The sequence below is a fragment of the Nicotiana attenuata genome, chromosome 6 (assembly GCF_001879085.1).
Source record: "Nicotiana attenuata strain UT chromosome 6, NIATTr2, whole genome shotgun sequence".
Classification (NCBI taxonomy): Eukaryota; Viridiplantae; Streptophyta; class Magnoliopsida; order Solanales; family Solanaceae; genus Nicotiana; species Nicotiana attenuata.
The window spans coordinates 43,327,568-43,349,729 of NC_031994.1; the positions used below are offsets into that span (position 1 = coordinate 43,327,568).

At 36.6% G+C, this 22,162-nt stretch overlaps 2 protein-coding genes across 4 annotated transcripts; both read right to left on the reverse strand.

Moving 5' to 3' along the window:
- On the reverse strand, nt 862-5,083 carry LOC109226908 (mitochondrial import inner membrane translocase subunit TIM17-2-like). Of its 2 annotated transcripts, none has more exons than XM_019391820.1 (3): nt 4,982-5,083; nt 3,252-4,119; nt 862-1,186 (listed from the first exon to the last, which is right to left on the reverse strand). In XM_019391820.1, exon 2 carries the CDS (start codon nt 3,985-3,987, stop codon nt 3,277-3,279), a length of 711 nt encoding a protein of 236 aa, XP_019247365.1. In that variant the 5' UTR covers nt 3,988-4,119; nt 4,982-5,083; the 3' UTR covers nt 862-1,186; nt 3,252-3,276. The 2 variants fall into 2 exon arrangements, with proteins under 2 accessions (XP_019247365.1, XP_019247366.1); XM_019391821.1 differs by lacking the exon at nt 4,982-5,083 and adding an exon at nt 4,817-4,886.
- On the reverse strand, nt 8,817-13,651 carry LOC109226909 (mitochondrial import inner membrane translocase subunit TIM17-2-like). 2 transcript variants are annotated; one of them, XM_019391822.1, is made up of 3 exons: nt 13,536-13,651; nt 11,591-12,456; nt 8,817-9,119 (listed from the first exon to the last, which is right to left on the reverse strand). In XM_019391822.1, the coding sequence occupies exon 2, from the start codon at nt 12,324-12,326 to the stop codon at nt 11,616-11,618; it is 711 nt and encodes a 236-aa protein (XP_019247367.1). In that variant the 5' UTR covers nt 12,327-12,456; nt 13,536-13,651; the 3' UTR covers nt 8,817-9,119; nt 11,591-11,615. The 2 variants fall into 2 exon arrangements, with proteins under 2 accessions (XP_019247367.1, XP_019247368.1); XM_019391823.1 differs by lacking the exon at nt 13,536-13,651 and adding an exon at nt 12,891-12,962.

Consider the following 22,162-nt stretch of genomic DNA (forward strand, 5'->3'; position numbering starts at 1 on the left):
ATATAATTATATTAGAAATAAGCAATTATTCTTTAGAGAAATAAGTGTAAAAATTGAGATTTTATTATAGTAATATTATCAAGTGAATTCAATGATTCCCAACTCTTTTTTAAATTATAAATTTTCCAAAAATATTTGTTTTGCTTAAGTAATTAACAAGTTTTAAACCTCACTCATTTTTCATCAATTTGATTCTCTCAAATAGTAGTTAAAATATTATAAATCTGTAGCATAGATTATCCAGTCTCTGTGGGACGATATCTTAAACTATATTAGAATTTGACAGAGTACGAGCAGAAAATTCCAATACACATTGGCCTCGTCAGCTAGACAACTTAAAGAGGAGCCCAAAGGCTCGGACACATATTAGAAAACTTCGATTTATCGGTTTAAACGAAAACCGAAAACTGAGCACCGAACCGAATACCGAAACAATAGAAAACATAATCCGCAAACTAACCAAATAAGCCGAAAAACCAAAACCAAATAAACCGAAGTTTACAATTTGGTCGGTTTTTTGGGTTCAGTCGATATTATATGAATATAGCAACAGCCCTTGTGCATTTGCCTGCTGCCATGATTAGAACGGTAGATATTACATGTATTTTTCCAAGTGTATTTGTATTCATTTGATTCTTCAATTCTCTATGTAATGTTTCAAGAATGAAATAAATTGTTTGTTATGATTTAAGGAAGTTTAAGAGTTCTAACCCAATGTTTCACATGTAACTTAGCCCCCATTGATTAAGTTAGAATATAGCCTCAATATTGAAACCACAAATGACCTCCCTATCTCCTGGAATAAATAAAATAGAAATACATTACTTTGTTAGTTGAGCAATTTAAGAATCTCAGTACATGTCATCCAGAAAAGTGGCCCTGCAAAAAAGATCTTTATATGCTGCCCAAGGTGTTTCCATATACAACCACAAACATGGCACATTATTTTTCCATTTGTTTGATCATTCAGGATTGAACAAAACTTGGCAACTCATACAATAATCAAAAGTTAATACCATTAAACCTATGATGCAATATATCTTAATGTCAAGTACTGTAGATTAAACTGCCTGCATCAATATAAACCCACTATGTCATTCAGATCCACAATAAGCCATTTACTAATCCCAAAAATCGGCACGGATCAAGAAGTGTGATGAGTGTCCTGACCACCAAGATGCTCCCCCTACAAAACAGATTCAACGAAATGTGTTGATTATAAATTGCTCATAAAGGATAAGAGTTAAGAAACAAGAAAACATGTCAAACAACAACAAAGACGGAAGATTAATATATCCTGCTTATCAATGATCTATAGGAACTCAAAGAACTTATGCTTCCAGATCCGTCTTACATTAATTCTTTTGGTAACAAGTTCTTTTGGATGTTTCCCTCTTTCTCCTTTTCTTCTTTGAACATAGGAGATGGACGGGGAAAATTCCAAACCATAGCACACCACTGAAGCTCACAAAACCAGAACCAACACAAAATACAAACAAGAAAAGAACAACGAAATGAAGAGGACGTGCCAAGAAACGAGCCCTCTGCTACTAGGTCTACAGCTTCTACTGAAAGCAAGGTGGAAACGGAAAGTACTAAAATCTTCGCTGGTCTTCTGACTGAAGCAGAGAACCTAAAGTATCTTTGTTAGAGGAGAGACATGCATTGCTGGAGTTCTTATTGTGAGTTGTGAACATGGTATATCACTAGAGAGGGGAAGAAAGAAATGGTTCCAGTGCTGGAAGAATGAGACATAGAGAAAGAAGAAAGAAAGAACATAATGTTAGCGTTTACACAAAAGATAACAGATAGAAGCCTCACTAAACAAAAGGTCCAATATTTTATCCCTAAAAGTGGCAAACACAGAGAAAAAATGAATGTGCAAAACATTGAGCGATGAGCACAAGCTTTTAGATGTAAGGTAAACTCTCTCCCAACAACATAAGGACACGGTGGGAAAAGAGAGATCTTCCAGAGAAACTTTGATAAAGAGTACTAACATCTAGCATGCCAGCCAATTACATATCTTTGACGTCCATCCCAACGAGTGCAGCACGAAGGTCAGAAAGAAACTTGCTGTTGTGGTGACAGAGGAAGGGAACCATGTAGTGACCAGATGGGAGGTCTCTGTAGAGGATTGTAAGCAGAGGCATGAGAAATTGGAAAGCTTTTGAAGGGTTGGAGAATGACTTTGTACATTTTAGTTAACTTTGGGTGCATCACTGAGGTCCCTGTTAGTTTTTTATTAATGTAAAGAGAATATGTTCTGTTAATGTATAGGAAGATTGAGAAATTTGTAGATTTGCCAACAGGCAGACTGACAAACTTGTAGATTTGTCCATGCTGGTATAGAAGATTTGACTGTCTTTTTAGAGAACCATCTTTTGGTCTAAGCTTTCTACTTCTCGTATACTGCTTGCATATCGGGGAGTTCTCCCACGTCAATTAAATTATATAACTTACAAAAAGAAAAAAGGAACTAATCATAGCTCATGTTCCCAATACTAGTTATCTATTCTATGTTCTTCTCCATTTTTAAGAAAGAACAAACTTGTGTGACATATAAGTATTTCCAATATATTTTTATAAACCAGAAAATCGGGAAGACCAATGGCGCACAGCTTGAAACTCAGTGGTAATGGGCCCTCCCCTCTACCCTTCTCCACTCAATACCAGGCTTTTGTTTGCGGCAGGTTCGAATGACATGCACCCAACACACACATCACGAGCAGCACTTTTACCACAAGAGCGAAGGCCTAGGGGTCACCAGTATTTCCTATATTACACGCACATAACATACCGATGTGCCAAAAAGTTATCGTCCGGATGCTAACAATGAGGCATCTCGAAGAGTTAGTACTGTTTTCTAAGGTAGAAAAGTCTATTTCAGAGATATAATACAAGTCCACTAATGAATTCAAGAATTTCAAAACCTACAAGATTCAAATATACCAAAATCAGAACACATCTAATTAATAAGACACAAGTAGTCAATAACAAGTTCCCAATTTTATGGTAATCTTCATTCCAAGAGAGCATGTCAATGCATATAAAGCGAGACTTTATTTCCTTTGTCCTGCACAGTTTCCATAGAGACTACAGAGCACATAATGTCTTTTGAAGGAAGACATTTATTCAGAAATCTATACTTTCCATGAAACGTCACAAAACCTTGGCTACACTGATAAATTAATATACTGGTTCACACTACATAAGGAATCCAAATAATAAAGAAAATAACAGTCACCAACCTGCAAAGAATTTCAGCTCTTAAACTCATTTATATTCAAAAGTAGGTGGGCTAGGAGCATCAAAGCTCTCTAAAACCTGTGTCTTGCTACCACTGTTTGACGCTGTCTCCTCTTTTTTTCCACCGCCAAAAAGCCCTCCAAGCCAGGAACTTGAGGAAGAAGAGGACGGTGCTGAAGATTCAACCATCATGCCATCAATACTTGCTGGAGCTTGACCAGGAAGCTGCCCCATTTGTTGACCAGGCAGCTGCCCGGTTGGATACCCAGGCACACCAGGGGCATTTGGTAGTGGCTCATCCATGGGCGGGAAATTCTGGGGAGCACTCATGACTTTATTCAACATAATTCCAGCTCCCTCTATCAACGCAAGTAAAACTCCACCAAACATTGCTGATCTAGAAGCAGCACCTAATCCCTGCCGCATCTGGAGAAAGCCACCAGTTGCAGCACCAGCAATGATTGAGTTCCACGGATCTTCTTTCTGACGGAGATAAACCATTGTACAATCAAACGTGGAGAACAGTCCACCCCACACAGCAAAACTACCACCAATACGAGGTGCATTCATGCGCACAGCCTGTGTACCACCAACCAAGCGCTCACCTTTGGGTGAGTTGTATGTGCCTTTTATGAAGTGGAAGGCCGCACCTCCAACAGCACCCATACCAAATGCTCCGCCAACATCATCAAGTATACGGTCAGGGCAAGGTTCACGAGAGGTCTCTGGTGTTCCCATTGTTAAAGCGGTCGATCCCTAACTGGGAGGAAAACGGTTAAAAGGGGGAAGACACCAACCACGCACACTTGCTTTTACTTTCCAAGTAAGTGATTGGTTTGATATATTAACATTAAAAATCAAAGATTTCACCTGCATAAAAACAGTTCTCATCAAGCTGTGCCATCATTTTGAGAAACACCCCTTCCAGGGGCTGTTAAGTGAAAATCACACTGAACACTGAAAACAACAGTATTCCATTAACACGAACACAAACTTTGCATCGAACACTTATACCAAGAACAGTTTTTTTTCTTATAGCTCTCAAACTCATAATTCAGCTTAAGTAACAAAGTAAATTCCGTTTTATATATGAAAAGGTTGATAACTTCTTTCTCAGCTACTTATCCACTCGCCAGTTTCTTTATAAGCCAAAGCATTATTCTTCATAAAGATTAAACTATATGTTTCGTGCAAACAATTATTGACGACCAGATATCTTAACAACTTTAGATCACTCTTGGAAAGGATATCTTAACAACAGAAAATATTTCAGCGAGCTAAACAAGCCAAGCTATAAACATTTTTTATAACCAAAAAATCCCCGAGGGCCAATGGTGCACAGGCTTTTGTCTGGGATAGGGTTTGAACACCCAAGCTATAAATTTAATAAATAAATAACTAAACCCTCCTTCAACAAAGCTAGAAAACACACGAACCCAAAATTACCAGAAAACAACAACTTGCGCTACAAAAGCTGAAATCTTTAATTAATCAATCAATCAACTTCGCCTCAATCCCAAATTAGTTGGGTCAGCTATACAGATACTCAGTATCACTTCTTCGTTACCTGGGTCTAGAACTGACTATATTTGCGAAACTCACATAAACAATGAAAAAGCTGAGATCTTGAAGTTTAAAAGTATTTTTTTTCCAACAAAACATCTGAGAGTTAAAACACTGATAGCAAAAGTGTTACAGAACAGGAAGGTTAGTTAAAAGAAAAAGATTTTACCTGAGAGAGACGTCGAAGGGAGGCAGTGACACCGACCCAGGTGTGAGAGACGCAGAAAAATTGAAGAAGCTGAAAAACCTAGAATAACTAGAAAAGGGGTGCGCCTTGGGTCAAGAATTTCATGGGTAGTACCCATAAGGTACATGAACCGGGTTGGTTCGGTTTTTATTAAAACCAAACCAAACCAACTATATCGGGTTGGATTGGTTCGGTTTTATCGAATTTTTCGGTTTCTCGGGTTTTTTTGTTATGTGAATATTATTTCAATCTTACTTTGTTAAATTTTTTATAAGTAAATATATGTTTAGTAAAAATTAAAAAACTTGACAAACATATGATCTATTTAAATATTTTTTACGGTAGCATTTTATTAATAACACATGATAGTTATTTTTTTAGTCCTCTTATAATAATTTTTCGTTGATGTATACTTATAAGGTTAAACGAATTTAATAATTAAACATAAAAATCAACATGATACCTAATTAATGATAAGTTCTATTTTATTTTAGATTATCAAAATACCACTTTAAATTTGAAAAAGATATAAAAATTTAATAAATCTTGATATATGAACAAGGAAGAACAAAGAAATTGACGCATTTCAGTAACACTTGATAAGAAAGTGATCATATAACCCATTATTTAAGGTTAGTAAAAATGGAGTACTTCATATTCTATTAAATATTACATTCCATAAGAGAATCCCAAATATTTCTAGAATTTTTGTAAAGAAAATTCTATATAAAGTCTTAAAAGTATATATAAAAATTATATATTTATATGTCGGTTTGGTTCGGATTTTTTAATACCAAATCAAATCAAACCAAACCTAGTCGGGTTTTTTAATCGGTTTGGTTTGACTTTTCGATTTGGTGCGGTTTTCCGGTTCGGTTTGTACACCCCTACCGATAACCATATGGGTTAACGGGTTACTTATTTTCTTTCCTTTTTTGTTTTTTCTTCTTTTTGGTTTTTTGATCGAGCGACGTGTTAATTATTTTCTTCTTTTGATGCCCACAAATTAAAGTAATTCAAGTAAATACACGGAAGAGTTAAAAAATTTACTATATTTTAATATGTTATAGTAAATTACTTATTATTTTTATTAGATAATCAATCAATGCTTTTTACGAAATTTATATGTAATTCTTTATAAGTAATATGATTGTATAAATATTTTTATACCACTAATGTATATAACTCAAAAGTTAAAATGCGTTAGATCATTGTATTTTAGCTCTCATTATTCTTTCACAAATAGACAAGCAATTTTATGAAATTTCGTGGATGAACTGGGGGATGACCCAAATTAATGTAAGTATAATAAAAAATATAAAAAATGGAAAAATGCGTTGCATTTTTTTTTTTCGTGGATGTCATGGTCTAATAAAAGTGCATTGCATGTAGCCATGTACAATGGAATTGAGGGATTGCAAAAGATCCAATAATATATGAGTTTCTATTTCAAGAACATCAACTTGGGAATTTCTGTAAAGCTAAAATTGGTGTGACCACTCGGTTAAAAAAATAAAACACAATGACTAATTCTTTTTTCACTAATAATGTAACTCCATTCATGGCTAAAAATGAATCTTAATCAAATATTAAGGATATAGCGTATATGTTATTGGAAGGTTTCTTTCTTTCAACTCTTCTTCCTTTTTGATGAACCTAAGTAAAGGAAATAACTTCTTTTAGAATCACAACTTTGTGACACAGGCTCGAAAACTCGAGTGTATGTCTCGGGGCATTTGCATCTATACCCGTTTTTTGTGTCACGTTTTAACTTGTGCCTGCTTTGCAAAAAAAATTACAAACGTACCCGCTTTTTCGCATAGCTTCAGCATACGGGGCTGAAATAGCAAAGGCAATCACGCAAAACTTCAGCATTCTAGTAGCCGGACCTGAAGTTCAGCGCTAGAGCTGAAGAACTTCAGCTGTAGAGCTAAAGTTCCCCAGTTACAAAGACAAAAACTTTAGCTCTAGAGCTGAAGTTCCCAGTTACAAAGACAAAAGCTTCAGCTTTAGAGCTGAAGTTCCCCAGTTACAAAGACAAAAACTTCAGCTCTAGAGCTGAAATTCCCCAGTTACAAAGACAAAAACTTTAGCTCTAGAGCTGAAGTTCCCAGTTACAAAGACAAAAGCTTCAGCTCCAGAGCTGAAGTTCCCCAGTTACAAAGACAAAAACTTCAGCTCATGAGCTGAAGTTTTCTTGTAGAGCTGAAGTTTTCTTAAAAGAGATCCTTTTTTCCTCTTGAATGTATGCTTTCACTGCAGCTATTGTATCCTCTGGTTCAACCATTACGACAAGTACGGCCATCTTTAGTTCTGTGATACTTGTAAACGTTTTCGAATTTCTCTTTGCATTTCTTGGCACTTCTATGATTACCAAGGTCAGCCAATTTCCTGCACATAACAATGAAAACAATTGGAACATAAACGAAGGACAGAAAGTCTCATTCAGTAAAAATTAATGCTTGATTCTGTCTTTTGATATTCAATTCTCAAAAGGGTGCACAGGATATTGATGCATAAATTTGTATTTTCTTATTGATTACTAGCACAATTAAGTAGATGTATATTGCCTTTTTGCAGTTATTTTTTAAACCCATCTCTTAAATGACTATGGATTTAGATTTTGTCTGTTGGACGCATATAGGCAAAATGCATTTCCATGCATCCTACTTAAACAATAGCAAAGCTTTTTCATCAGGACTTCTTGACGTTATTGAACTCCACAAGCCTCAAAAAGCATCTTAAACTAATAACTGGAAAAAAAAAAAAAAGAAGAAGAAGAAGAAGAAAACGAAGGAGGAGGAGGAGAAAGGAGCTGAAGTTGTTTAAAAAGTGGGTACAAGTTAAAAGTTTTTTAAAAAATGGGTATAGGTTAAATGAGGGCGACCAAATAGGGCGCCCCGTGCAATTTTTACGTATGTCTCTACCCCTTTAGGCCTTTACCCTCCTCTCAACTTTAATACCATGATTCTTCGGGAGAAATTCAATCAGATTTAGAAGTGGTAATTGAAAAATAGCCATAATTCTAAAAGTAATTTACATTTAACTACTTTTCATGTAAAGATAAATCTGAACGAAAACACTGTTCATAATCCGGAAAATACTCCAGCATAATATACCAAAATTCCAGTATAATATACTAGTCCAGTATATTATACCGGAGTTCCAGCATAAGTATACCTGAACTACAGTATATTATACTGGGTTCCAGTATAATATACTGGAATTCCAGCATAATATAGTGGAGCTCCAGTATAATATACATGTCTAGCATAATATGGGAAGCACGGGCGAAGCTACACTATGGTAAGGGTGGCCAAATGACCACCCTTCGTTAAAAACTACACTGTATATATAGGTAAAATATTAGGTTTTAGAGGTATATAACGTATATTACACACCCTTTTGTCAAGATTTCTTTTACTTCTTTCAAGTTTGAACACCATAGAAAAAATTATATATTATGCTGGAACATTTCGTGTTACAGCAAAATACTGACTATTTTTAAATGACTTTGCAAACACTGGCTATTTTTTAATTATCAATCCGGAAACTGGCTAGCCCGTGCTATTTTTACTGATACTTCCGTGGCAAGGTTGGAACTATGACGTACGCCTGGTCGCACATCAGATGTTGCGTCCTTACCATTGAACCAAAGCCCCAAGGTCTATCTAGAGGCATTTGCTCTCTGAGAAAAGGTTTTACTATCTAAGCATGCTTTCCTTTTTTTCAGAAAAGGGCATTCACTTAAAAAAAAGTACCAATAGATGTAATATCTACTCTAGTCGAGCAACTTAAAAAACAAGTCATCCAGAAGTGACTCTACAAAAGCACTTTATATGTTGCCCAAGAAGGTGTTTCCATATACAAAAGAACTTTATTTTTGCATTTGTTGGATCATTCAGGTTTGAACAAAAATGGCCAACTCATACAACAATCAGAGGTTAATACCATTAAATCTATGGTGCAATACATCTTAATGTCAAGTACTGTAGATTAAGTTGCCTGCACCAACAAGCCCACTATGTCATTGAGATCCATAATACGCCATTTACTAATCCCAAAAATTGGCATGGATCAAGAAGCGTGACAAGTGTACTGACCACCAAAGAGTCTCCCCCTACAAAACAGATTCAAGCAAATGTTTTTATTATAAATGCTCATAAAAGGACAAGAAATGAGAAACAAGAAAAAATGTCTAGCAACAACGAAGACGGAAGATCAAGATTACCCTGCTTATCCAGGATCTAACAGGTTGTCAACTTCACCTATGTAAACAAGAAAAGAACAAAAAATTGGCTAAGAATTGAGCCCTCAGCTACTAGATCTACAGCCTCTACCAAAAGCAAGGTGGAAACAAAAAAAACTAAAATATTCTCTCATCCTCTGAGCGAAGCAGAATGTAAAGTACATTGTTAGAGAGAGGAAGACATGCACTGCTGGAGTAGGTGGTTGTGAGTTGTGAATTCGGTATTTCACTAGAAAAGGAAAGAAAGAAATTCATGGTTTCAGTGTTGAAAAAATGAGACAGAGAGGAAGAAGAAAGCGAGAACTTAAGGTTAGCGTCTCATATAACAGATAGCAGATAAATACCTCAGTAGATAAGAACTCCAGCATTTTATCTCTAAAAGTGGCAAACAAAAAGATAAATCGGAAGTGCAAAACATTGAGCAACTAGCACAAGTTTTTAGATGCAAGGTAGGATCTCTCTTGACGACCTGTTTAGATTTACCACTCGGAGCATCACTTAAGGATTATGTTGTGTATAATCCAGAGACAGAGAGGATTAAGAAAAGAGCTGAGTCCCAAAAGAGAGAGCTTTCAAAAGGAGGGAACTAAACTTTGATAAAGAGTACTACGTCTAGCATACCAACAACCTATTACATGTATTTGATGTCCATCCCAATAATGCGGTAAAAATGTCAGAACAAACCCAAGGGAACCCTGAAGTGACCAGAAAGCTTGCTCAAACTCAAAGCTGCTGTCAAATTTGACTTTGAGATTCTACAAGACATCGCTTTGAATTTTTTGGGCAGTGCATTTAACAGCATTTGACTATTGTCAGTCTGGTTCAAGCAATATTAAGGAGTTGCCTCCTTGATATTTCCTAGTCCATAAAGTTGAACACAGCATCCCTCTTATATTCTTGAAAAAAAAAATGACAATAAGAACTCCCAGGAGGAAGGAGGATAAAAGAACCGACCATAGCTCATAGCTGAAATCACGAGAAAGATAAGGCTCACATATGTTGGTTGGTGCTTTATGTCAGATACTCAGGCGAAAATATGAACTTTCTTCTATTGCATTTGTCATGTGGCAACCCGACTATGTTGGGTGATACTAAACTAGTCCGTAGAAAGAACACACTAAAAGATGTGCTACACAGTTGAGCCTTTAGAAGTGAAAAAAAGATATACGGCATGGGATGTTTCCCCGCTAGCCCTCATATGGGTCCTAAAAAGGACGGAAATTGGAGAGCTTTTGTAGGTTTATAGCATGACTCTATACATCGAGGAATAATTTGTTTTAGTTAACTTTGAGTGCACCCATGAGGTCTCTGTTAGTTTTGTTAATGTAAAGATTATGTTCTGTTGATGTATAGGCAGAGTAAGCAAATGTTCTGTTGATGTACAGGCAGACTAAGCAATCTGTAGATTGGTCCGTGTATAGAAGATTGACAGTCTTTTTTTATAGAGAAGGACATTTTGGTGTAGGCCCTCTACTTTGGTATATTGCTTGCGCATAAGTTGTCCCGCATCAAATGAATTATTTACCTCACAAAAAGAAAAGGAACTAATCATAGCTCCCGTTTCTACTTCAAGATATTCCAAAAAGGAGCAAGTGTATAATTAGTTATGTATGTTAGAACAAACTCGTGTCACATATAAGTATTTCCTATAAGTTTTTATAACCAGGAAATCCTCGGGAACCGGTGGCTCGCGGTTAGAACTTGGTGGATAATGTGCCCTCCCATCTACCCTACTCCACTTGAATACCAGGCTTTTGTCCGCGGCAGAGTTCGAACCTATGACTTGTGCCCAATCCACACATCACATATTGCGCTTTTACTACGAGACTAAAGCCTAAAGGGCCACACGTATTTCCGATATTACACCCGCATAATATACCAATGTGGCACAGAGTTATAGTGCATGCACCAACGATGAGGCATCTCAAAGAGACTAGTACAGTTTTCTACACGTAAAACAAAGTTCATTTCAGGGATATAATACATGTTCAATAATAAATTCAAGAATTGCAAAACCTACAAGATTCAAATACACACAAGATCAGAACACATCTAATTAACAGGACACAACAGCTTAGAAAGCAGTCAATAACAAGTTTCAATTATATGGTGATCTTCATTCTGAAGAGCACGTCAATGCATATAAAACAAGATTTTATTTCCTTTCTCCGGCGCAGTTTCTATAGAGACTAGAGCACATAATTGCTATTGAAGGAAGAGATTTATTCAGGAATCTATCCTTTCCATGAAACATAGCAAAATCTTGGCCACACTGGCAAATCAATATACTGGTTCATACTACATAAGGAATCCAAATAATAAAGAAAATTACATTAACCAACCTGCAAAAAATTTCAGCTCTTCAACTCATTTATATTCAAAGGTAGGTGGGCTAGGAGCATCAAAGCTCTCTAAAACCTGTGTCTTGCTACCACTGTTTGTCGCTGTCTCCTCTTTTTTTCCACCGCCAAAAAGCCCTCCAAACCAGGAACTTGAGGAAGAAGAGGACGGTGCTGAAGACTCAGTCATCATGCCGTCAATACTTACTGAAGCTTGACCAGGAAGCTGCCCCATTTGTTGACCAGGCAGCTGCCCGGTTGGATACCCAGGCACACCAGGGGCATTTGGTAGTGGCTCATCCATGGGCGGGAAATTCTGGGGAGCACTCATGACTTTATTCAACATAATTCCAGCTCCCTCTATCAACGCAAGTAAAACTCCACCAAACATTGCTGATCTAGAAGCAGCACCTAATCCCTGCCGCATCTGGAGAAAGCCACCAGTTGCTGCACCAGCAATGATTGAGTTCCACGGATCTTCTTTCTGACGGAGATAAACCATTGTACAATCAAACGTGGAGAACAGTCCACCCCACACAGCAAAACTACCACCAATACGAGGTGCATTCATGCGCACAGCCTGTGTACCACCAACCAAGCGCTCACCTTTTGGTGAGTTGTATGTGCCTTTTATGAAGTGGAAGGCTGCACCTCCAACAGCACCCATACCAAATGCTCCGCCAACATCATCAAGTATACGGTCAGGGCAAGGTTCACGAGAGGTCTCTGGTGTTCCCATTGTTAAAGCGGACGATCCTTAACCGGGAGGAAAAAGGATAAAGGGGATGACACAGACCAAGCAAACTTGTTTTCACTTTCCAAACAAGTGATTGGTTTGATATAATAACATTAGAATGCAAAGATTTCACCTGCACCAAAACAGTTCTCATCAAGCCGTGCCATCAATTTGAGCACTGAAAACAAAAGTATTCCACTAACATGAACGCAAACGTTGCATCGAACACTATAACAAGAACAGTTTTTTGTCTTATAGCTCTCAAAGTCATAACTCAGCTTAAGTAACAATGTAAGCCCAGTTTTAAATATACAAAAGGGTAATAACTTCTTTCTCAGCTACTTATCCATTCGCACTTTCTGTATAAGCCAAAAAATTGTTCTTCATAAAGATTAACAGCAGTTTTATATAAAAAGGGCAATAACTTCTTTCTCAGCTACTTAACAACTTCAGAGCACTCTTGGAAAGGATATCTTAACAACAGAATATTTCAGCAAAGCTAAAAAGCCAAGCTATAAACTTTTTTTTTATAATCGAGAAATCCCCGAGGGTCAATGGTGCACATACTTTTGTCAGCGGTAGGGTTTGAACACACATCCTTGAGCCGAGGGTCTCCCCGAAACAGCCTCTCTATCCTCATAAGGTAGGGTTAAGGTCTGCGTACACACTATACTCCCCATACCCACTTGTGGGATTATATTGGGTTTGCTGTTGTTGTAGAGTTTGAACATACAAGCTATAAACTTCCATAGACTAACATTGAAAAAAACAAATCTATAGGTTTCTTAAAAGTTGGAACAAATGTAATTTTGAGGACCGAACATATAAATAACAAATACTAGTATTCTTTTCAATAAATAAATAAAGAAAAAAAAACCTCCTTCAACAAAACTAGGAAACACAGAAACGCAAATTACCAAAAAACAACAACTTGCGCTACAAAAGATGAGATCTTTAACTAACCAATCAATCAACTAGACCTCAATCCCAAATTAGTTGGTCATCTATACAAATACTCCGTGTCACTTCTTCGTTATCTGGGGTCTAGAACTGACTGAATTTGCGAAACTCACAAAAAACAGTGAAAAAGTTGACATTTTGAAGTTTAAAAATTTTCTTTTTTTTATCAACAAAACATCCGAGAGTTAAACACTGTAAGCAAAAGTTTTAGCGAACAGAAAGTTGAGCTAAAAGAAAGATATTTTAATTTACCAGAGAGAGACGTAGAAGGGAGGTCAGTGGCACCGACCCAGGTGAGCGAGACGCAGAAAAAATGGAGAAGCTGGAAAACCTAGAAGAATTACAAAAATAGGGGTTTGCTGATATTTCATGGGTAGTAACCAATGTCTTAAAAAGGCGGGGCGATAGGTGAAGCTTTTTAGGCGAGGCGTAACGCTGAGACATAGGGCGTAAGTCCCACGGATCTTTAAATTTTATTAATTTTAAGAATTTTAAAATAGTATAAAATAAAAAATAATTATAAAAATTATATTAAAATTATAAAATTATACAAAACAATATATTTAAAAATATTTATAAATTATAATTCAACTATGAATAATACGAAAAGTATGACATATATCATAATATGCAAATAGCTGCAACGTCGTTACAGCTCAAATATCAAAAGTAATGTATTCGATACGAAATCTTATATGTATCTCTTAAGTGTAATGAATCTTGAAAGAATTTCGATATTATAATTTGATATTTTTCTTAAAATACTCCTTTTATTTAATATGCTTTGTATTTGAAAGAGAATTTATATAAAAACATAATTCATAATTTAAATGTGATTCTCAAGCATCGTTCATTTTTAAGTTTCAACAAGTTCATAAAGTGACACGTACTTCACCATACAATACCATGATGTAATTATTTGTAAATAGTTACTAATACTGAGCTATTAAATTAATAAGTATTATGTCTCATAAACATGGAAAAAAATTTAGAAAAATAATTATAAAAAATTTATGGACTAGTATATAGTAAAGACATAACAAAAGTTAATAAATAAATACTTTTTAAATGAAAGATTTATTTAAAATTAACTACAATAGCAGTCTTAGTGGATAACGTGCAATAATTTTCACTTTAATTATGACATAAAATACTCTCAATTAATGATTTAAAATTAGAAAAAAAAAAGTAAATTTGAATAGTCAACGATTTATTAAGAAAATTTGAGGATTTACAAGGTTAGTTGCATACAATTGCATAAAGTTCTATTAGGCGAGCCTAGTACGCTGGGCGTGTCCGGGGCGTAAGTCCCAATAGTCGAGGCGTACGTCTCACGGAACTAAGCCCCACACATAAGCCCAGGGGCGTTTTACGAGTGATCCGCCCCAGGGCGAGCCCGAGTCCCAATTGTACCTTTTAAAACAGAGGTAGTAACTGATAACCATATGGGTTAACGGGTTATTGTTTTCTTTCCTTTTTTTTCTTCTTTTTGGTTTTTTGATCAAGTAACGTGTTAATTAATTTTTTAAAGCAGGACTATAGGAGTAATATACACGGAAGAGGAGGAATTGTTTATACTATTAATATACTTTAATCTACTAGTTTATATGTAGTGAATGAATATGAAATATAGGACCAATGAGGGGTTTTCCAAAAAAAATGTCTACCAGACCTAGTATATTCCAGCAGAGAATAGTCTGTATATAGACCTTACCCTTACCTAATGAAGGTAGAGAGGTTGTTTCTAATTGACCCTCGGCTCGGATACGGTGAGAAGAAGAAGGAATGAAGGTAGAGAGACTATTTCCAATAGACCATCGGCTCGGATACGGTGAGAAGAAGAAGGAGGAGGAGGGGGAGAAAAACAAGAAAGGAAGAGAGAGAGAAAAGAGGGAGCTAGAGGATAAGTAGTACCAAATAATTGTTGGACTTTAAAGGCATTGGGCTTCAAAGACTTTAAGCATTGGGCTTTAAAGTCTAAGAGTGTGAATTGGAAATGGTGGGAAATAAAATGGAGGGAAATGAAAATTTGAATAAAGTGAGCTTTTGACTTGCACTTTGTCCCTCATTGGTGAGGGACAACTACATTTGTGTGCTTATATATAGAATCACTTATTAAAGCTCTTAAAAGGAGTTGAAGAGAATGAACCCTCGCGCCGTCGTCGTGGCTCGCTCGGCTCGGCTTCGGCTTCGGCTTCGGCTTTGGATTTGTCAAATGATCGATAAGATTATTTTTGGACAAAATTTATTTAATTAATTATTTAATAATTAATTAAATGCGACAACTATATTTGTGTGCTTATATATATTTAACTGCCAGATCACTGCTGAAGATTCAGAAGGATAGTTTGGCCGCGGTCCTGGTGTAACTGCGGTAGGACTGCGCCAGAACACTGCTACAGATTCAGAAGGCTAGTTTGGTCGCGGTCCTGGCGTAACCGCGGCAGGACGCGTAAGCTTCTGAACAGACACCTTTTCCAGAACAAACATCACACATCTTCCAATAATTGCTATAAATTTTGAGGCATGGCTTCGTTTTTAAAAACACCAAAAACATTACAGAACTTCCTTCTTTCTGAAAATACTGCATTCTAATTCGCAGTCTCTCTCTCTCAAATTCGTAAGTGTGATTTTGCTCCGTTCTTTAAGTTCGTTGGTATCCTGCAGTTTGTATTGCCACTGTTGCAGGAAGGTTTATTCCGTTTCATCCTGGGAGGATTTAATCCATTACCTTGGCAACGTGTGAGGGGGTTAAAATTCCTTAAGGACGCACAAGCAAATTGTGGACTCGGAATATTTCTTATTCTTTACTGCTTTCCAGTTTCTTTTATTCTTCTAACAGTTTTTTTGATTTTTGTGTTTTTAACACTAGTTAGCGGATCACAAGCTTAAGGGATTTTAATACTAACGTTTCTGTGTTGAAATATATATTAAACTGTTATTTATATTTTGTATACTGGTTTGGAGACTAAAGCCTTCGTGCTTTCTACTCCAATAATTGTTCTATCCGGTTTAAAGTATATCAAAACTTTACCGGAATAATAAACGCACGGGTTTGAAGTATATAAAAACTTCACCATTGTTACGTGTTGTATGTTTGGTTTGGTATTCAGTTTGGAGATATCAAAACTTCATTGATTTAACAAAGTTCTGTTTTGTTTCCAACATTACAGAAAAAATGACGAATGAAAACCAAACTAATGGAAATGTTGCGGGAACGGATGCTACTGTTACGAATGTTGCTGCCTCGTCAAGCCGTTCAACTCCTGCTCATGCTATGGCACCAGCAGAAAAACCCGGGAAGTTTTCCGGTATCGACTTCAAACGCTGGCAAATGAAGATGCTCTTCTATCTTACTACGTCGAGTTTGCAGTGATTCATCAAGGAGGAACCTCCGGTCCTGGCTGAAGACACTCTGGATGATGAACGATTTGTTGTAACTGAAGCATGGAAGCATTCTGATTTCTTGTGCAAAAACTACATTTTGAGTTGTTTGGAAGATAGCTTGTACAATGTCTATAGTGTCATGGAAACTTCAAAAGCGTTATGGAATGCGCTTGAGAAAAAGTACAAGACTGAGGATGCCGGACTTAAGAAGTTCGTGGCTGCAAGGTTTTTGGATTTCAAGATGATTGACACGAGGTCGGTCATAACTCAAGTCCAAGAATTACAAGTCATTGTGCATGACCTCCTTGCTGAAGGTATGGTCATAAATGAGGCCTTTCAAGTCGCTGCTTTCATTGAGAAGTTACCTCCGTTGTGGAAGGACTTTAAGAACTATCTTAAACACAAGCAGAAGGAAATGACACTAGAAGACTTGATTGTTCGTTTGAGGATAGAAGNTCTTCTAACAGTTTTTTGATTTTGTGTTTTAACACAGTAGCGGATCACAAGCTTAAGGGATTTTAATACTAACGTTTCTGTGTTGAAATATATATTAAACTGTTATTTATATTTTGTATACTGGTTTGGAGACTAAAGCCTTCGTGCTTTCTACTCCAATAATTGTTCTATCCGGTTTAAAGTATATCAAAACTTTACCGGAATAATAAACGCACGGGTTTGAAGTATATAAAAACTTCACCATTGTTACGTGTTGTATGTTTGGTTTGGTATTCAGTTTGGAGATATCAAAACTTCATTGATTTAACAAAGTTCTGTTTTGTTTCCAACATTACAGAAAAAATGACGAATGAAAACCAAACTAATGGAAATGTTGCGGGAACGGATGCTACTGTTACGAATGTTGCTGCCTCGTCAAGCCGTTCAACTCCTGCTCATGCTATGGCACCAGCAGAAAAACCCGGGAAGTTTTCCGGTATCGACTTCAAACGCTGGCAAATGAAGATGCTCTTCTATCTTACTACGTCGAGTTTGCAGTGATTCATCAAGGAGGAACCTCCGGTCCTGGCTGAAGACACTCTGGATGATGAACGATTTGTTGTACCTGAAGCATGGAAGCATTCTGATTTCTTGTGCAAAAACTACATTTTGAGTTGTTTGGAAGATAGCTTGTACAATGTCTATAGTGTCATGGAAACTTCAAAATCGTTATGGAATGCGNTTTTAAGCTAAAATGTAATAGCAGTTCCTATCAATAAGTTAATGCTTCTTCTTACTTACTTGAGTCAAACACTTTATGGCATGCAACGCCTAGGTCACATCAACTTCAAAACATTGCGAAAAAATGATAAATTTAGAAGTATTGCCAAAATTTGATTGCACTAATTCCAAATGTCAAATATGCGTGGAATCAAAGTATGCTAAGCATCCTTATAAGTCCGTCGAAAGGAATTCAAGTCCTTTAGACTTAATTCACACAGATATTTGCGACATGAAGTCAACACCATCTCGCGGTGGGAAAAAATATTTTATTACTTTTATTGACGATAGTACGAGATATTGCTATGTTTATTTACTTAATAGTAAAGATGAAGTAATTGATGCTTTCAAGCAATACAAGAGTGAAGTTGAAACACAACTAAACAAAAAGATCAAAATGATAAGAAGTGATAGGGGTGGCGAATATGAATCTCCTTTTCAAGAAATATGTTTGGAAAATAGCATTATTTACCAAACAACTGCCCCTTACTCTCCACAATCTAATGGAATTGCGGAGAGAAAGAATAGAACGTTGAAAGAGATGATGAATACGTTGTTGATAAGTTCTGGTTTACCACAGAACTTGTGGGGGGAAGCTATACTTACAGCTAACCGAATAATCAACCGTGTACCTCATAGTAAAACACAGTCCATTCCTTGTGAAAAACGGAAAGGAAGGAAGCCCAACTTGAAATACTTCAAAGTGTGGGGGTGTTTAGCTAAGGTACAAGTTCTTAAACCTAGAAGGGTTAAGATAGGTCCAAAAACGGTTGATTGTGTATTTATTGGATATGTAACCAATAGCAAGGCATATCGTTTTCTGGTTCATAAATCAGAAAATCCTGAGATCCATGTTAATACGATAATAGAATCAGATAATGCTGAATTCTTTGAAACTATTTATCCATATAAAAAGGAAAGTGAATTGTCCTACCAAAAGTCAAAACGACCTCGGGAGGAAACAACAGATGGTATGCCTAATGAGGAAAATCCGAGAAGAAGTAAACGTCAAAGAACATCTACTTCATTCGGTCCAGATTTTCTGACTTTCCTGCTAGAAAATGAGCCTCGAACCTTCAAGGAAGCAATGTCTTCCTCAGAAGCACAATATTGGAAAGAGGCTGTCAATAGTGAAATAGAATCCATATTGAGCAACCACACCTGGGAATTGGTTGATCTTCCTCCAGGTAACAAAACTTTGGGTTCTAAATGGATTTTCAAGAAGAAAATGAAAGACGATGGTACTATTGACAAATACAAGGCAAGACTTGTTGTCAAAGGATTTAGACAGCGAGAAGGTCTTGACTATTTGACACATACTCGCCGGTAACAAGAATTACATCCATTCGGATGCTAATAACATTAGCCGCCTTGTATGGTCTTCAAATCTATCAAATGGATGTAAAAACAGCCTTCTTAAATGGTGATCTAGAGGAAGAAATTTACACGAACCAACCTGAAGGGTTTGTGGTTCCGGGAAAAGAAAAGAAGGTGTGTCGACTTGTTAAGTCCCTTTATGGACTAAAACAAGCACCCAAGCAATGGCATGCGAAATTTGACCAAACAATGTTGTCAAATGGCTTTAAGATTAATGAATGTGATAAATGTGTTCACATTAAGAACGTTCCAAATCATATAGTCATTGTTTGCTTATATGTTGATGATATGCTAATAATGAGCAAAGACATTGCCGACATTCAAGCTACTAAGCGTTTGCTTGCTAGTAAGTTTGATATGAAAGACTTAGGAGTTGCCGATGTAATTCTTGGAATTAAAATCCAGAGGACTCCTCAGGGTCTGGCTTTGTCTCAATCACATTACGTGAAAATGGTACTTGAAAAATTCAAACACTTGGAATTTAGAAGTGCAAGAACTCCAATTGACTTAAACCATCATCTTGTAAAGAATAAAGGCGAAAGCACGTCTCAATTGGATTATGCTCATGTGTTGGGAAGCTCAATGTATATCATGAACTGTACACGTTCTGATATAGCTTGTGCAATAACTAAACTTAGCCGATTCACAAGTAATCCCAACAAACATCACTGGGTGGCAATGAAACAAGTTCTGGGATATTTGGAAAATACCCAAGACTACGCTTTGCACTACAATAAATATCCTGCGGTTATCGAAGGATATAGTGATGCAAATTGGATAACCGGCTCAACAGAAATAGGAACAAAGTCCACAAGTGGATATGTTTTTACTGTTGGTGGAGGAGCAGTATCTTGGAAGTCTTCCAAACAGACGTGCATCGCTCGCTCTACAATGGAATCAGAGTTTATAGCTTTGGATAAGGCCGGCGAAGAAGCTGAATGGCTTCGAAATTTCTTAGAAGACATTCTGTTCTGGCCAAAACCTTTGGCTCCTATATGCATACATTGCGATAGTGAGGGTGCAATAGGACGGGCAGGGAGCGTTATGTATAACGGAAAGTCTCGTCATATACGATGAAGACATAAAACCGTTAGACAACTACTCTCTAGTAGAATTATCACTATTGATTATGTAAGATCAAAGGATAATGTGGCGGATCCGCTTACAAAAGGCCTAACTAGAGAGGGAGTTGAGAAATCATCTAAGGGGAATGGGATTATAGCCGAGGACAAGTCATCATGGCGGTACTCTACCTAGAATTTTGGATATTCCGTGATCTAGGTTCAAGGAGCTCAAACAAAGTTGTGATTGACCAGTTCAACATTGTCAAAGTAAAATCTTTGGTCCCTTCTCGTGATGAAGACAATGTTCAGTAACAAGGATAGAACTTTACACGTTCTTTAATGATTACCTAAGTTTGATGTGGTATTTATCAAATAGTATCAATCTAGAGGATTACACATTTAGGAATCACCTATGTAAGTGTGAAGTAGAAGCCGCTTCAATGAGAATTCTGTAAGGCCAATTCTCTACGCACTTATGAAACCAGGCGGTGTTCATGGCTGAAACGAACACAACAATGAGAACCAAAAGACGGTTAAGAGTTGGTTGTATGAAATATGGTTGTCTAGGTATACACTAAAGTTCGACGGTTCAAAGATATCAAATCTACCGATTGGCCGAGTATATCCACATATGCTCACTACGGAAAGTTCAAAGGAAAACCTACTTATCCAGATGCAATTAATCCTTACTTGCAAATCACACAGCTTTCATCTATGTTCATTCTTTCTACAGTCATTCCCATTCATGTGGGGGAATTGTTGGACTTTAAGCTATTGGGCTTTAAAGACTAGAAGTGTGAATTCGGAAATGGTAGGAAATAAAATGGAGGGAAATGAAAAATTTGGAAAAATTTGAATCAAGTGAGCTTTGTGAAGTGAACTTTGTCACTGATTGGTAAGGGACAACTACACTTGTGTGTATAAATATAGGATCACTTCTTAGAGCTCTTAAAAGGAGTTGAAGAGAATGAAGCCTCGCGCCGTCGTCGTCGCTCGGCTTCGAATTTGGATTTGGATTTGGATTTGGATTTGTCAAATGATCGATCGATGAGATTAATTTTTTGACAAAGTTTATTTAATTAATTATTTAAGAATTAATTAAGTGCCAGTCAGTTCATTAACGGAATTAACTGGAATCCAAAACGTTGGTTTTCCCTTTTGAACAGACACCTCTTCCTTTCAAATATCTGTTCACATTATGAACAGACATCACACCTCTTCCGACAATTGCCTATAAATTCCAAGGCATGGGATTTGTCAAATGATCGATCGATGAGATTAATTTTTTGACAAAGTTTATTTAATTAATTATTTAAGAATTAATTAAGTGCCAGTCAGTTCATTAACGGAATTAACTGGAATCCAAAATGTTGGTTTTCCCTTTTGAACAGACACCTCTTTCTTTCAAATATCTGTTCACATTATGAACAGACATCACACCTCTTCCGATAATTGCCTATAAATTCCAAGGCATGGCTTCCTTTTCACACACTGAAAAAATACAGAACTTCCTTCCTTCTGAAAATTCTGCATTCTACTTCGCAGTTTCTCTTTTAAATTCGTAAGTGTGATTTTGCTCCGTTCTTTGAGTTTGTTGGTATCCTGCAGTTTGTATTGCCACTATTGCAGGAAGGTTTATTCCTTTCATCCTGGGAGGATTTAATCCATTACCTTGGTAACTTGTGAGGGGGTTAAAATTCCTTAAGGACGCACAAGGAAATTGTAGACTCGGAATATTTTTTATAGTTTACTGTTTTTCCAGTTTCTTCTAACAGTTTTTCTAATTTTTTCTTTGACACAGTAGCGACAACATGTATAACAAAGAATAACTGAATC

Bases quoted from the DNA above. Each gene is read 5' to 3' on its own strand.
- LOC109226909 (XM_019391822.1), bottom strand. From the start codon at position 12,326: ATGGGAACACCAGAGACCTCTCGTGAACCTTGCCCTGACCGTATACTT.
- LOC109226908 (XM_019391820.1), bottom strand. From the start codon at position 3,987: ATGGGAACACCAGAGACCTCTCGTGAACCTTGCCCTGACCGTATACTT.